Source organism: Helicoverpa armigera, chromosome 29 (assembly GCF_030705265.1).
Source record: "Helicoverpa armigera isolate CAAS_96S chromosome 29, ASM3070526v1, whole genome shotgun sequence".
NCBI classification, from domain to species: Eukaryota; Metazoa; Arthropoda; class Insecta; order Lepidoptera; family Noctuidae; genus Helicoverpa; species Helicoverpa armigera.
The window spans coordinates 3,836,073-3,852,376 of NC_087148.1; the positions used below are offsets into that span (position 1 = coordinate 3,836,073).

General features: G+C 40.3%; 1 protein-coding gene across 1 annotated transcript in view; it reads left to right on the forward strand.

The window, feature by feature from the left end:
- Positions 1–16,304, forward strand: part of LOC110383457 (acetyl-CoA carboxylase) — an 87,720-nt gene that overhangs the window by 27,665 nt on the left and 43,751 nt on the right. Inside the window, exons 4-18 of the mRNA XM_064042611.1 lie at positions 2,653–2,770; positions 3,266–3,373; positions 3,833–3,973; positions 4,389–4,569; positions 5,047–5,154; positions 5,621–5,715; positions 6,030–6,131; positions 6,603–6,716; positions 7,250–7,423; positions 12,274–12,436; positions 12,982–13,144; positions 13,507–13,651; positions 14,452–14,560; positions 14,961–15,128; positions 16,053–16,264. Coding sequence (XP_063898681.1) covers positions 2,653–2,770; positions 3,266–3,373; positions 3,833–3,973; positions 4,389–4,569; positions 5,047–5,154; positions 5,621–5,715; positions 6,030–6,131; positions 6,603–6,716; positions 7,250–7,423; positions 12,274–12,436; positions 12,982–13,144; positions 13,507–13,651; positions 14,452–14,560; positions 14,961–15,128; positions 16,053–16,264 — 2,101 coding nt within the window. The remainder of the gene's footprint in view (positions 1–2,652; positions 2,771–3,265; positions 3,374–3,832; positions 3,974–4,388; positions 4,570–5,046; positions 5,155–5,620; positions 5,716–6,029; positions 6,132–6,602; positions 6,717–7,249; positions 7,424–12,273; positions 12,437–12,981; positions 13,145–13,506; positions 13,652–14,451; positions 14,561–14,960; positions 15,129–16,052; positions 16,265–16,304) is intronic.

Below are 16,304 nucleotides of genomic sequence, written 5' to 3' on the forward strand. Positions count from 1 at the left end.
GAATCTGGATATAGTTGTGAAGACTTTGCCTTTCATTAAGTATTTGTTCTCTCATCTTTAGAATAAATAAATGATGAGAGAAATGCGCATGAATTTCATTATTTTCACGATAAAATCTATTATTAAACTTGCGTATTCATTAACACTTAACAAGATAATCACATGTACGATAAACGTGCTTCGAAAAACAATAAACACGCAAATAATTAATCTTATCGACTCATATTGACCCTTTCCCAACCCTAACTTTACGATAAAAACAAGTTTTCATATGCAAACTTCTTGCAATTTCCTTATTATGGCAACTTTGAACCACTTAGAGCGCTGTTTCTTTCTCTCGCGTTGTGTATACGGGAGTAAACGAGCCAGCATGATCGTATGATCCGTCATACGAGAGCTCAATAGCGGGCGATCCTTTACGTCAAAATAAGAAAACAAAAAAATTGTGTCGCTTTAAATAATAAGAAATGTTTAGTTATTATTGTCTCAATGAATTAATTAGTTATTCTAACGGTTGTTTTGTGTAAAAGAGACCTTACAGTGAATTTTCATAAGTTAAAATGTATCAAGGAATGAATGGATTGTATTCGGACGGGCCTTACAGGTTAGAACAAAATAATTACCGAAGTTCTGGTTTTTTATTGCGATTTTCTTGATTATTACGTTCTTAAAACTTGATAAGATTGTTTACTTTGCTTTTAAAGACGCCGATTTTGATATTAACACGTTTATTTCGTATGAATTACGTGTCGAAACGTACAAAGTATGCCACGGCTGATTTCTCTTTCGATTTCACTGGTTTATTTAAATTATTTTATTGTTTAAATAATACTGACATTAAAAAGAAGTTATTTCTATACTTATGAACGTGTATTTTTCGAGATTTTATCGTCATACGTTTATCTACTAAGTAACAGTTTCTAATGAGTTTTAAATAAATGATGATTTATTGAATATAATTTACGAGGATTTATTAACCATACTTACACGATTCTTTTGTTTCTGTAAAGGTTGAAATCTCTCAAGTTACTATATTGGAATTACAAATCAAAAACTACCATCATTCTAACTGAAAACAAGCAAAAATTGTTATAATAAATTGTGAGAAAATCAAAACAATAAAATTTTTATAAATTCACACATTTACACAAAGCTTATAAGACTTGACATGGGATATATAACTTTATAATATGACTAAATTGCTATATATGAGTATTTGTAGTTTGGAAATTAAATATTTAGTTCATAGGAATTTCAAAATGTGTGTCTTGTTTATTTTATTAAAACTTAAACGACTTTTACATAATCTTAATAATAAAATTATATATGCCTACCTATTATGTACACTTACTATAAATATTTAGAAAAATTGCATAAAAAACTCATTGCTGCCCACCGGGAGTGTACCCAAGAGGCTGGCAGCATTGCCAAGTTGGATGGCACAGAAATCTATATATTTTAATATAATATAAAAATGAATTGCAAAATGTGTTGGTAAGCGCATAACTCAACAACGCCAGGACCAATTTGGCTAATTCTTTTTTTGTTGTGTTTGTTATAATCAGGAGAAGGTTCTTATGAAAAAAAAATAGGGTAAAGTAGAGAAGTCAGTTGAGGGGAGCGAAGCCGCGGGCAAAAGCTAGTATTTTAATATAATAACAACTCTGTATCTATGTTAAGATTTATGTTAAACTATCTATTACCTGTATTATCACCTGCATTCTTTTTAACTCACCGTCAAAGTCAACCGAAGACAAGAGTATTAAAATCAATGATAAATGTTATACTTACCTTTGTAATAAATTAAAATAAAACTATGGCACTTTACATTATTATTTTAAAATATTGAACTTTACATATTTTATTTTTTCATATAATCACAATAATAATAATTTCATTTATTTGCATAAAATGTGGTACAAGAGTTGGTACAAAATGTAGTTGTAGTGCTAGACACATTCCGCAGTTAAGAAACAGCATGCAAATATTCAGAGAAAAAAAAACACACAAAATATACCAATAAATAAAGAAACAATTAGTGAAAAATATTGGACAATTCAATAACAATCAATAATTGTTATGTTATTTTATAAATAAATATTGTTATCTATATTATCAATGATATTATATTCAATATTATCTCTAATTACTGTAATTAATCAGAATCTTGATTAGTTGATATGACAATATCTTGAGATATGTAACATATCATTTTATATTTTGTCCATCATTCATATAAGGAAAGTCAATAAAAGAGGATATATATACTTAAATCTGTGTTGCAACCTTTTTAAACGAGAATGAAAAAAATAGGACATATTACGGTTTAGGACTGTATGGGTATGCATGAGCTTAATATATTTTATTTATTCTTATAAGAATGCAAAAAATAAAAAACTTTGTATGTTTTGTGAGCATGTTTATGTATATCCTGTAAATAATCTCTATTCAGTGATGTCGGATTGTCGTCCCATCGGGCTATGAGAGTGAAGGAATAGTGAGTGCACCTGTGTCCAAGCAAATGCTCGTGCACTATAATATGTCCTGCGCAGTTGGCTGATCTCCTTAGATAGAACAGCCTCCATGGCCTTGACTATTGGTCTGTATGTCATTATTATTATTTAAAACTTATTCCTATATTGTTTGTTCCAGGCCGTCTATGTCCCAGGGTACGGTCATCCATAGCCAGCGTTTCCAAGAGAAGGACTTCACGGTTGCAACTCCTGAGGAGTTTGTGAGACGGTTCCAGGGCACCAAGCCTATTAATAAGGTTAGTATTGCTTTAATATGACGAATTTATTTAGCCACTGGCTGTTAACTGTAACCTTCCCGTATCAGATACAAGTAACCTAAACATTATGATGATGTTTAAGCTATACAAGCTGTTTCTTGCTGATTTACCTGTACCCGGGGAGGCCTTCTTCCGATGCCTGGATAAAATATACCCTGTGTCGCTTGGGGATGTAACTTTGCAAAAGTATATAAATTTTTCAAATCACTTTATTAGTTTCTTAGTCCATAGGATACAAAGAAATAAAGAAAAAAATCCTCTTTATAGCATCAGTTTAGATTACTGCGAAGTTTCATCAAAATCTATTCAGCAGTGTTTTCCTTTAAAGAACCTAATTAGCTGCGCCCTTGCAAGGCAATGTATAGGGAACTATGTATGTTAACTAAAAAAATAATATATCTATAACAATACTTATACAATATACAAAAATATATATTTTTTGTATATTTTTTAACATGTAATTTAACCTCACAGGTTTTGATCGCTAACAACGGTATTGGTGCAGTGAAATGCATGAGATCAATCAGAAGATGGTCCTACGAGATGTTCAAGAACGAACGGGCTGTCAGATTTGTTGTCATGGTGAGTAATTATATGTAATACCTATAGAATTAGAAATAGTGTCATAACAAAGTTAAAAACATGAAGAACAAAAGACCTGTGAAGCTGTCATAACGGAAAACCTTCTTAGTAGATAGCGTTAGGTTAGCCGCTCCGTCCTTTAAAACTTGCCCATTTTTTGTAAACCCAAGATATCTTTGAGAGGTCTCAAGGAACGCAGGATTGTTCGAAAGAGTCACCGCGGCCCTGGTACATAAGAGGCCTATGACGGAACACGACGGTTTTTAGTCAGTAAGAGTCTGACACTCCCTCACAGCTGCTAACCCACAGCGTGATGAGTCATTTGATGATTTTTGATGTCGTTAAAAAAAATGTTAAGCCATCACTTATGATCAATCAATCCTTATGGCTTTGACTTTGCCACGAGTTCTAGGAGACTTATGTTCTAGAATCTTCTAACACTCACTTCTCTCTCACCAGGTGACTCCCGAGGATCTGAAGGCTAACGCGGAGTATATCAAGATGGCCGACCACTATGTCCCCGTGCCCGGGGGGTCTAATAATAACAACTATGCTAACGTCGAGCTCATCGTCGACATTGCGATTAGGACTCAAGTTCAGGTAAGTGTTTTACTGTTAAATTATTTGCACATAAAAAATATTATCTAGCACATGTTTCTACATAGGAAAAAAATATTTTCTAACAATAAATTTCCTTTCTTAGCCGTCGGGTAAAATGACATCCATTGCTGAGCAAATTATTTGCTTTGCAAGTTTCCTCAATTGTCAAAAAAATGTTCAAAGGCTTAAAATAGCTGCTTTCTCTATGTGTAAATACAGTTAGTTGATTTAATATCAAAATACTGTTCTGATACATTGCAAAATTTTTTATTTTTTATGGAGCAGTCTTTAACTGAGAAAGTCAAAGCTGAAATACTTTTTTAGTTGAGAGTGAGAGTGCAACAATCTCATAAACGCCTTTTTATTTTTACCTATGTATTTTAAGTCATGATCTAAATAAATTCTTCCCCCATAGGCTGTATGGGCAGGTTGGGGTCACGCTTCCGAGAACCCCAAGCTCCCCGAACTGCTCCACCGTGCGGGGGTCGTGTTCATTGGACCCCCTGAGAAAGCTATGTGGGCTCTAGGAGACAAGATTGCTTCGTCCATCGTTGCTCAAACTGCTGAGATACCTACTTTACCATGGAGTGGCAGTGGTAAGTAAAATTTTAAAATAGGGGGATCAGGATTTGACCCAATGTGAGGTCGTGTCAATCAGACCAAAGAAAACTTAGGTAGGTGGCAGGTGAACTTTAAAGAAAATGAGACGGTTAGTTCTCTGACGCCAGTGCGGGGGTCGTGTTTATTGGACCCCCTGAGAAGGCTATGTGGGCCCTCTAGAGACCGCGCGTCCATAGTCGCTCAAACTGCTGAGATAGCTACTTTTTACCCTATTGGGGGTCATGTTATATCCGACACCCGAGAGTGGCCGTGCAGGTTTTACTATGAGGTTTTTATGTAGCTTTAAAAATAGGGCTTAGTAACTTGATCCCCTACCTAGGGGGTCGTTTTCATTGGATCCCGTAAAAAAATTATTTGAGGCCAAGTTTTGTCAAAATCAGTTTAAAATTGTTATGCTATGATACCACAAAGGACATTAGAATTAAATTAATATAAATCCTATTTTCATTCAGAACTGAAGGCGGAGTACAACAGTAAGAAGATAAAGATATCTTCCGAGCTCTTCGCTAGGGGTTGTGTCACCACTCCTGAACAGGGTCTGCAAGCCGCCCAGAAGATTGGTAAGTTTTGTATATCATCTGCCTAGCCTTTTCGTATAACTTCAACTATGTTGGTATCGGCTTCTGACCACAAGTGTTTCATGGAGCCATTGCCAATCTGACCTAAACTAGTTACTCAGTTATAATTAGAATCGAATTATAGGGAAGCCTACCACACTTACAGGAGCCGAACGGGTCAAAGTCAGATTTTATTTCATATAAGCCTATCACAGATCAATAGCTAGGTACTCGGTTCCAAAGAGTGTCTTATGGAGAAGAATCGGCAAGAAACTCCACAGACACTCCATGACAGAAGTGTCCAGTCGAAGAAGTCGTTGCACTTTACTCAATGTCAAACACATATGTATGTTAGCCGCTTGAAACTGATGACGTCATCCGAATTTGACTGTCATATCCAGATTCGAACGATATTCCAAAACTGTGTTGGGTGAAAATTGAGTTGAATGTACTTTTTTGCTTTATCCAGGTTTCCCGGTGATGATCAAGGCTTCAGAAGGTGGTGGTGGCAAAGGTATCAGGAAAGTGGACAATCCTGATGATTTCAACAGCATGTTTAGACAGGTTTGTTCAAATTATAATAATGACCCTTTATTTAATAAGAACTTTTTATATGTTCAGTCATGAGGGAACTAATAAAGCTTTCTTTTTGCTGTGTTAAATAAAAAAATACATATCTTAATTACTTCGAGTTTTACCCTTGAATAACCATGAAATGACAAGGTTCAGTTATTTCACCCTGAATGAAAAGATTAGTTGAGAAGTTTTTTCGAAATGCCTAGGAATGACGAATTTTCAGCCATTGAATAAATGGTTTTTGATTCTTGGATGAGACAGAGGTTTTTACATTGCTTTGTAATGGTCTTTATTGTTAACAGGTGCAAGCGGAAGTACCCGGGTCGCCAATTTTCGTGATGAAGCTCGCGAAGTCAGCTCGTCACTTGGAAGTACAACTCTTGGCTGATCAGTATGGTGAGTCGGCAAATCAATATTCATTAGATTAAACTTTAGAACAACAAATTGTGGCCTAATATTTTTTTTTTAATCCCAGTAAGTACTATCAGCCAATGACATGTTCATATATGTCTAAGCAAATTTTCTTAAAGACAATCGAATACAATAATGTTGAAATAATAAATACAATAATGTTGAAATGCGGCATGCTCTGTAAATGAGTCTCTATTTTAAACAATTTTTTGACAAAGCAGGTCTTACATTTCATTGGTTGATAGTACATTGGTCCTGTCCCTGGAATTGAAATTGTACTAGTATTATTTACTACTAGCTGTCCTCCGCATTCATTCACTTTTACGCGCTGAACTGAATCTGAACTCAGAGCCTAGATCCCACAACACAGGGAATCCTAGTGTGGGATCTATGGCCTCAACCATTGTAACAATTTTGTTGGTTAAATAAATATTTTTCATTTTTCATCTCTATTATTTGTCCAGGTAACGCGATCTCTATTCGGTCGTGACTGCTCTATTCAGCGTCGTCATCAGAAGATCATTGAAGAGGCTCCGGCAGCTATTGCTAAACCTGATGTCTTTATTGAGATGGAAAAGGTATGAATAGTTGTACATATATAGTTCTTGTCACATAACTTTGCTTCTGTGAAGGCCGGCACAACGTGAAGACATCGTTATATGAGTTCGGTCAAGGAAAGCTCTCGACTTACAACATCATCTGTCTGGTTTTTTTTCCCAACTACATATACTGGGGTCGACTTCCAGTCTGACGAGATGCAGCTGAGCACCAGTGTGTCACATTGATCAACTGCCTATCTGACCTCCCCAATTCAGTTACCCGAGCAACCCAAAACCTTTTTTATCAGATCTGGTTGTCAGACGGTCGTTTTGACTTTGCGAATACTATAGCAAACTATACCTCTGACCATTAAATCCCGGGATTTCGAAGAGCATTCATAGATTTTTCTCAAAGCATCATAATATTTTGTACTTATGTATCGAAGCATGGTCATATATTTCCCACTTATGTATCTCTTTTATCGTCCCACTGCTAGGCACGGGCCTCCTCTCCCAAAGAGAAGGATCAACCATTAACCTTTTAATATTAACACAACTTAATATTATTTCAGGCTGCGGTCCGTCTAGCTAAAATGGTGGGCTACGTCTCAGCAGGTACGGTGGAATACCTGTACGAGCCCGCGACAGGCGCCTATTACTTCCTGGAGCTGAACCCTCGGCTGCAGGTGGAACATCCCTGCACTGAGATGGTGGCTGACGTCAACCTGCCCGCTGCGCAGTTGCAGGTTAGTAGACCAATAGACTAAAAGACTGAGTAGACCGAAAGACTGAGTAGACCAAAAGACGAAGTAGGCCACAGGACAGAAAAGACCAAGAAACGAATAGGCAAAAAGACTGAGTAGACCAAAAGACCGAGTAGACCAAGAAACAGAGTAGACCGATATGTCCAAAAAGACGAAGTAGGCTGAATGACTCAACAAAGACAGTCCAAAAATGCTGAGTAGACCAAAAAGCCTAGTAAATAGATGGTACAGTGGAATACCTGTACGAGCCCGCGACAGGCGCCTATTACTTCCTGGAGCTGAACCCTCGGCTGCAGGTGGAACATCCCTGCACTGAGATGGTGGCTGACGTCAACCTGCCCGCTGCGCAGTTGCAGGTTAGTAGACGAGTAGACCAAGTAGACTGAAAGAGTTGACCAGTAGACTGAGTAGAACAAAAGACCAAGTAAACCAGGTAACGGAGTAGACCAACATGTCCTAAAAGACGGAGTAGGCTAAATGACCAAACAAAGACAGGCCAAAAATGATGAGTAGACCAAAAAAGCCTAGTACATAGATGGTACAGTGGAATACCTGTACGAGCCCGCGACAGGGGCCTATTACTTCCTAGAGCTGAACCCTCGGCTGCAGGTGGAACATCCCTGCACTGAGATGGTGGCTGACGTCAACCTGCCCGCTGCGCAGTTGCAGGTTAGTAGACCAGTAGACCGAAAGACCGAGTAGACCAAGAAACAGAGTAGACCGATATGACCAAAAACACTGAGTAGGCTAAATGACCAAATAAAGCCAGGCCAAAAATGCTGAGTAGACCAAAAAAACCAAGTATATAGATGGTACAGTGGAATACCTGTACGAGCCCGCGACAGGCGCTTATTACTTCCTGGAGCTGAACCCTCGGCTGCAGGTGGAACATCCCTGCACTGAGATGGTGGCTGACGTCAACCTGCCTGCTGCGCAGTTGCAGGTTAGTAGACCAGTAGACTGAGTAGACTTAAAGACCGAGTAGACTGAGTAGACGAAAAGACCAAGTAGACCGAGAAACGGAGTAGACCAAAATGTCCAAAAAGACTGAGTAGGCTAAATGACCAAACAAAGACAGCCTAAAAATGCTGAGTAGACCGAAAAGCCAAGTACATAGATGCTACAGTGGAATACCTGTACGAGCCCGCGACAGGCGCCTATTACTTCCTGGAGCTGAACCCTCGGCTGCAGGTGGAACATCCTTGCACTGAGATGGTGGCTGACGTCAACCTGCCTGCCGCGCAGTTGCAGGTTAGTAGACCAGTAGACTGACTAGACCAAAAGACCGAATAGACCAAGAAACAGAGTAGACCAAAATGTCCAAAAAGACTGAGTAGGCTAAATGACCAAACAAAGACAGCCTAAAAATGCTGAGTAGACCGAAAAAGCCAAGTACATAGATGCTACAGTGGAATACCTGTACGAGCCCGCGACAGGCGCCTATTACTTCCTGGAGCTGAACCCTCGGCTGCAGGTGGAACATCCTTGCACTGAGATGGTGGCTGACGTCAACCTGCCTGCCGCGCAGTTGCAGGTTAGTAGACCAGTAGACTGAGTAGACCAAGTAGACTAGTAGACCGAGTTGACAAAGCAGACCGAAAGACTGAGTAGACCAAAATACCGGGTAGACAAAAGGACCGAGTAGTCAAAAAGACCAAGTAGACCGAGAAACGGAGTAGACCAAAATGTCCAAAAGACGGAGTAGGCTAAATGACCAAACAAAGGCAGGCCAAAAACGCTGAGTAGACCAAAAAAGCCAAGTACATAGATGGTACAGTAGAATACCTGTACGAGCCCGCGACAGGCGCCTATTACTTCCTGGAGCTGAACCCTCGGCTGCAGGTGGAACATCCCTGCACTGAGATGGTGGCTGACGTCAACCTGCCCGCTGCGCAGTTGCAGGTTAGTAGACCGAGTAGACTGAGTAGACCGAAAGACCGAGTAGACTGACTAGACCAAAAGACCGAATAGACCAAGAAACAGAGTAGACCGATATGACCAAAAAGACGGAGTAGGCTAAATTACCAAACAAAGACAGGCCAAAAATGCTGAGTAGACCAAAAAAGCCAAGTACATAGATGGTACAGTAGAATACCTGTACGAGCCCGCGACAGGCGCCTATTACTTCCTGGAGCTGAACCCTCGGCTGCAGGTGGAACATCCCTGCACTGAGATGGTGGCTGACGTCAACCTGCCCGCTGCGCAGTTGCAGGTTAGTAGACCGAGTAGACTGAGTAGACCGAAAGACCGAGTAGACTGACTAGACCAAAAGACCGAATAGACCAAGAAACAGAGTAGACCAATATGCCCTAAAAGACTGAGTAGGCTAAATGACCAAACAAAGACACCAAAATGATGTGTAGACCAAAAAGTCAAGTACATAGATGGTACAGTAGAATACCTGTACGAGTCCGCGACAGGCGCCTATTACTTCCTGGAGCTGAACCCTCGGCTGCAGGTGGAACATCCCTGCACTGAGATGGTGGCTGACGTCAACCTGCCTGCCGCGCAGTTGCAGGTTAGTAGACCGAGTAGATTGAGTAGACCGAAAGACTGAGTTGACCAAGTAGACCAAAAGACCTAGTAGACCTGTAAACAGTAGACTATAAGACCAAGTGGATCTGTAGACAGTAGACCAATACGTCCCAAAATACTGAGTAGGCTAAATTACCAAACAAAGACAGGCCAAAAATGCTGATTAGACCAAAAAAGCCTAGTACATATATGGTACAGTGGAATACCTGTACGAGCCCGCGACAGGCGCCTATTACTTCCTGGAGCTGAACCCTCGGCTGCAGGTGGAACATCCCTGCACTGAGATGGTGGCTGACGTCAACCTGCCAGCCGCGCAGTTGCAGGTTAGTAGACCGAAAGACCGAGTAGACGAAAAGAGTCAATAGACCAAAACACAATTTACAACAAAAGATTGAGTAGACCGACTATAGAAAATAAACGTAAAATGAAGGACAGACTGATACTGGACAGAATGAGACTGAGTAGACCTTATGACCATGTAGACTAAACTTGTTGCTGTCAGAAACTGCTATCATAACGTCAACGTCGCAAACTGACAGCTGTCAAAAGCACAAAACATTCCGTACCGCGATATGAATTTTCACGTTCTTTCAAATATGTTTATAGGTGAAAATGTGTCTTGAAGAACGAGTAGACCGTAGTATACTGACGACTCCACAAAGATCTTCTCAGCCATGACACTAGGAAGTGGTCAAAGGCGTTTTGGGGCTGCTGTCCTTTTGTAATATTGACGTGAAAAAGTGCTAATTTCCTACTTTCAATAAATTGTTTTGATTTTGACTTAGAATGATAAAAAGTTACCTTAAAATATGTTCCCCCTAGATCGCCATGGGTCTGCCTCTATACCACATAAAAGACATCCGCCTCTTATACGGAGAGTCGCCGTGGGGTCTGTCTCAGATAGAGTTCGACGAGCCCAAGCAGCGCCCGTCCCCGTGGGGCCATGTCATCGCTGCTAGGATAGTTCTCTTATAATAACTATGGTCTGACAATTGCAAAAAATGCTACCATCCCTTAAAAACTGACAGCTGTCAACTGTACAAAACATTAGGTCTTTTCAAAGTGCAGTGGTTTTAAGACAAAAGTATTTTTATGGGTTAAAATGTGCGTTAAAGAACGAGTAGACCATAGTCTACTGTTGACTTCCATATATAGCTGTTGTTTTTAAGAACAATGATGTTTATGCTGTCGATGAAAATGTGCTTTAAAGCACGAGTAGACCATAGTATACTGACCGACTCCCTGAATTTTTTTTTTAAACAAAATACTTACCTTAAGATATCTTCCCCCTAGATCGCCATGGGTCTCCCACTATACCATATAAAAGATATCCGTCTTCTATACGGAGAGTCGCCGTGGGGTCTGTCTCAGATAGAGTTCGACGAGCCCAAGCAGCGCCCGTCCCCGTGGGGGCATGTCATCGCTGCTAGGATAGTTTTCTTAAAATAGCTAGTTTGACTTGTACGAAAATGCCTTAAAAACTGACAGCTGTCAACTGTACAAAACATTCGGTACCCCGATATGAATTTTCACCTCTTTTCAAATATGTTTATAGGTGAAAATGTGTCTTAAAGAACGAGTAGACCATAGTATATGATGACTTCCATAAATAGCAGTTGTTTTAAGAACAATGATGTTTATGATGTCGATGAAAATGTGCCTCAATAAACGAGTAGACCATAGTCTACTGAAGATACCCTCAAAATACTTATGTTAAAATATCTTGCCCCTAGATCGCCATGGGTCTGCCTCTATACCACATAAAAGACATCCGACTCCTATACGGAGAGTCGCCGTGGGGTCTGTCTCAGATAGAGTTCGACGAGCCCAAGCAGCGCCCGTCCCCGTGGGGGCATGTCATCGCTGCTAGAATAGTTTTCTTAAAATAACTACAGTCTGACATGTACGAAAAATGCTATCATCCCTTAAAAACTGACAGCTGTCATCTGCAAAAAACATAAGGTCTTTTCAAAGTGCAATGGTTTTAAGACAAAAGTATTTTTATGGGTTAAAATGTGCGCTAAAGAACGAGTAGACTGTAGTCTACTGTTGACTTCCATAAATAGCAGTTGTTTCAAGATCAATGATGTTTATATGCTGTCGTTGAAATTGAGATTTAATGAACGAGTAGACCGTAGTCTACTGTTGACTTCCACAAAAATAGCAGTTGTTTTAAGAAAAAGAAATAGGTTTATGGGTGAAAATGTGCCTCAGTAAACGAGTAGACCATAGTATACTAACGACCCCCTGAATTTTTTTTTAAACAAAATACTTACCTTAAAATATCATACTTCTAGATCGCCATGGGTCTCCCACTATACCACATAAAAGACATCCGCCTCCTATACGGAGAGTCGCCGTGGGGTCTGTCTCAGATAGAGTTCGACGAGCCCAAGCAGCGCCCGTCCCCGTGGGGTCATGTCATCGCTGCTAGGATCACTTCTGAGAACCCTGATGAAGGTAAGGCTTGTAAAAATACCATATAAATCATTTATTTAGCCACATACATACATATAAGTACAGTAAATGATACAAAACAATAGAGTAGGAAATGAATATATATCAGCCTACATTTCTAGCAACTATGTTGGGGTCGACTTCCAGTCTAACTGGATGCTGACGAGTAGCAGTGTGCCATATATGTAGAGCGATTGCTTATTTGACCTTCTGAATCCAGTGTCTTCGGCCACCCGACCCTTTTTTGAGACTGGTTGTCAAAATTATTATCTTGACTTGTAAAATAATTAGCAGTAGTATGGATAAAAATACAAATATTTTGGACTAGCTTCCGCCATGGAAGTTATTCCGTACTTGAATAAAAATCAGCCCCTTTTTATTCATATGTATATGTATGCTGTATCAAAGTACCAAGTGCCGTACAAAGTTTTGATCAAAATCCTTTCATATTCAAACATACATTCTTAGTACAATTGTGTTTTATTTTCTCGTTATTTCGCTTTTCACCTCAATTTTCCATTTTAAAAATTCCGTTATTTTTCTCCCAGGATTCAAGCCATCTTCAGGAACAGTCCAGGAGCTGAACTTCAGGTCTTCGAAGAACGTGTGGGGCTACTTCAGCGTGGCAGCATCAGGTGGTCTGCACGAGTTCGCTGACTCACAGTTCGGTCACTGCTTCTCTTGGGGCGAGACCAGGGAGCAGGCTAGAGAGTGAGTAGACCAGTAGACGAGTAGACTAGGGTCTTCTAAGTGGGGCTACTTCAGCGTGGCAGCTTCAGGTGGTCTACACGAGTTCGCTGACTCGCAGTTCGGTCACTGCTTCTCTTGGGGCGAGACCAGGGAGCAGGCTAGAGAGTGAGTAGACCAGTAGACGAATAGACCAAGGTTTAGGCGTTCAAGGTTCAAGTAGTGTGTTATTTCGGGCACCACGGTTTTTCTTAGATGAGACTAGGATAGAGAGTGAGTATACGAGTAGACCAGGGTCTTCTTTCAACGTTCAAAAAAAGTGACATCACATTTATTTCGTCTGAGAAATCCTTAAAATTAATTAATCTTGTTTAAATCTTCTACAGAAACTTGGTGATAGCTCTCAAAGAGCTGAGCATCCGAGGTGACTTCCGTACCACCGTGGAATACCTGATCACACTCCTGGAGACTGGAGCCTTCCAGAACAATGACATCGACACCGCCTGGCTGGACGCGCTTATTGCTGAGAGGGTGAGTACACGCAGTAGACCAGTAGACTGAGTAGACCGGAGTATCTGATCACGCTGCTGGAGACTGGAGCCTTCCAGAACAATGACATCGACACCGCCTGGCTGGACGCGCTTATTGCTGAGAGGGTGAGTACATGCAGTAGACCAGTAGACTGAGTAGACCGGAGTATCTGATCACGCTGCTGGAGACTGGAGCCTTCCAGAACAATGACATCGACACCGCCTGGCTGGACGCGCTTATTGCTGAGAGGGTGAGTACACGCAGTAGACCAGTAGACTGAGTAGACCGGAGTATCTGATCACGCTGCTGGAGACTGGAGCCTTCCAGAACGATGAAAAACAAAATTTAAATAAAATGTAAATATGGTTAAGACATCATCTTCATAGCCTTTTTCCAACTATGTTCATGGCGGCTTCCATTCTAACCGGATGCAGCTGACTGCCCATCTGACCTCCATAACCCAGTTACTTTCAGAATCGGTTGCCTCATACATAGTAAGACCGGTTGTCAGACTTTCTGGCCTCCGGAACCCACTTATTTAAGGTACTTTCCGATACACGAAAGAACAGGATTATAACCCATCCACCGGCCGACCGCGCCAAGCTTTTCTTAACCTTATAAACTGATTTATCCGTTGTGAGAAAGATTGAAATTTGACGTAAATTACATGAAGCTAATGTCAAAATTCTAATTTCAAATCGAAAAACAAAAGATAGATCGATTTTATTGTAACGCGCAGTTAGCCACAACTCCAAAGCATTTGGTAGTATTAATAATAAAACTATCTTTATTTTACGCAGATGCAATCAGAGAAGCCGGATATAATGCTGGGAGTGATCTGTGGGTCTATCCTCATTGCTGACGCGTACATCACCGCCAACTTCCAAGAGTTCAAGAGTGCACTTGAGAAGTAAGTCATTTGTAGTTTTATTAGAAGAATGAGCTTCATATATACATAGTTATATAAACATATTATAACATCAAGATTACGAACAAAAAATAATGTGTCGGTTCCATATAAATAAAAGTGTATGTTTGTTATTCTTTCACTCCATAATTACTGAATTTGACTAAACTGGACAGTAACAAAGCTTACATTACAGAGTAAAATATAGGCTTCTTTTTAGCCGGGGAAAAGTTTCCTACAGAAACTAGTAAGTTTCATCAAAAGTCTTCCAGAATTTTTTGCGTGAAAGATAAACAAAAAACATTCTAACTAACGTTTATAATATTAGCAGGATATATCAGAATAACTCATAACATAACATTTGACGAGTATTATTTAATTATATATCATTTTACCATCTCCAGGGTCAAATCCAAGGTTCCAGCGCTTTATCCAACTGCGTAGAAGTGGAGCTGATCCACTCAGGGTCCAAATATAAGGTGTCGGCCACCAAGTCCGGCCCGACTTCCTACTTCCTCGCTATGAACGGCAGCTTCAAGGAGATGGAGGTGCACAAGCTTACTGATGGCGGTGAGTAGACCAGTAGACTGAGTAGACCATGTGAGAAATAGTGCGGTAAGGTTCCAGCGCCTTATCCAACTGCGTAGAAGTGGAGCTGATCCACTCAGGGTCCAAATATAAGGTGTCGGCCACCAAGTCCGGCCTGACTTCCTACTTCCTCGCTATGAACGGCAGCTTCAAGGAGATGGAGGTGCACAAGCTTACTGATGGCGGTGAGTAGACCAGTAGACTGAGTAGACCATGTGAGAAATACAGTGATAGGGAAGGTAGATAAATAGATCAGATTAAAACAGTCATTTGTTAGACTCTGTAGACCAAGTAGACTAGTAGACCGAAAAGACCATACGAGAAATACAGTGCCGGTGAAGGTAAATGAAAAGACCAGTTAAAGTTGATATAACAGACATTTTACTAGACTCAGTAGACCAGTAGACTGAGTAGACCATGTGAGAAATGGAGTAGTAGCGAATGCGGCTAGATAGGCCAAATTAAAACAGTTCATTAGTCGCAGTAGACCAAGTAGACCAGTGGTGCCAGGAGACCTTGAAGGAGTGTAGGATGGCCAAACTAGGTAGACGAGCAGAACCGACAGAGTTCTTATTCTAGTAAACCTTGTGGATCGAGTATAATTATGAAGTATTAAGACAAGGAAACCGCGTTAAAAGTAGATCAGATAAATCCTAGTAAACGAAAAGAAGTAGACAACCTACTGAAAGAACCTGTCTCTGTCAATCTGTAAGTCGTACTTCCACGACAAAACAGCTAAACCGAATTAAATGAAATTTAAGCAAAGGATGTAGACTTTAACCGGCAACGGAAGTTGTGCCCTCGAGACGCGAGTTCTTGTAATTTAACTCTGCCTCTACCAAAGTGAACATTCACAATTCCTTCCCACTTTCCATCCCCACTAACCTTTCTTTCTTTCTTTCCCAGGCATGCTACTCTCAATCGACGGAGCTTCCTACACAACCTATCTTCGTGATGAAGTAGACAAATACAGAATTGTCATCGGAAACCAAACGGTTGTCTTTGAGAAAGAGAAAGATCCTTCAAAGTTACGAGCGCCATCTGCCGGCAAACTGATCAATACTCTCGTTGAAGATGGCGGCCATGTCGATAAGGGACAACCTTACGCTGAAATTGAGGTTTGTAATTGATATTTTTGGGGTATTTTTTGGTATCTTT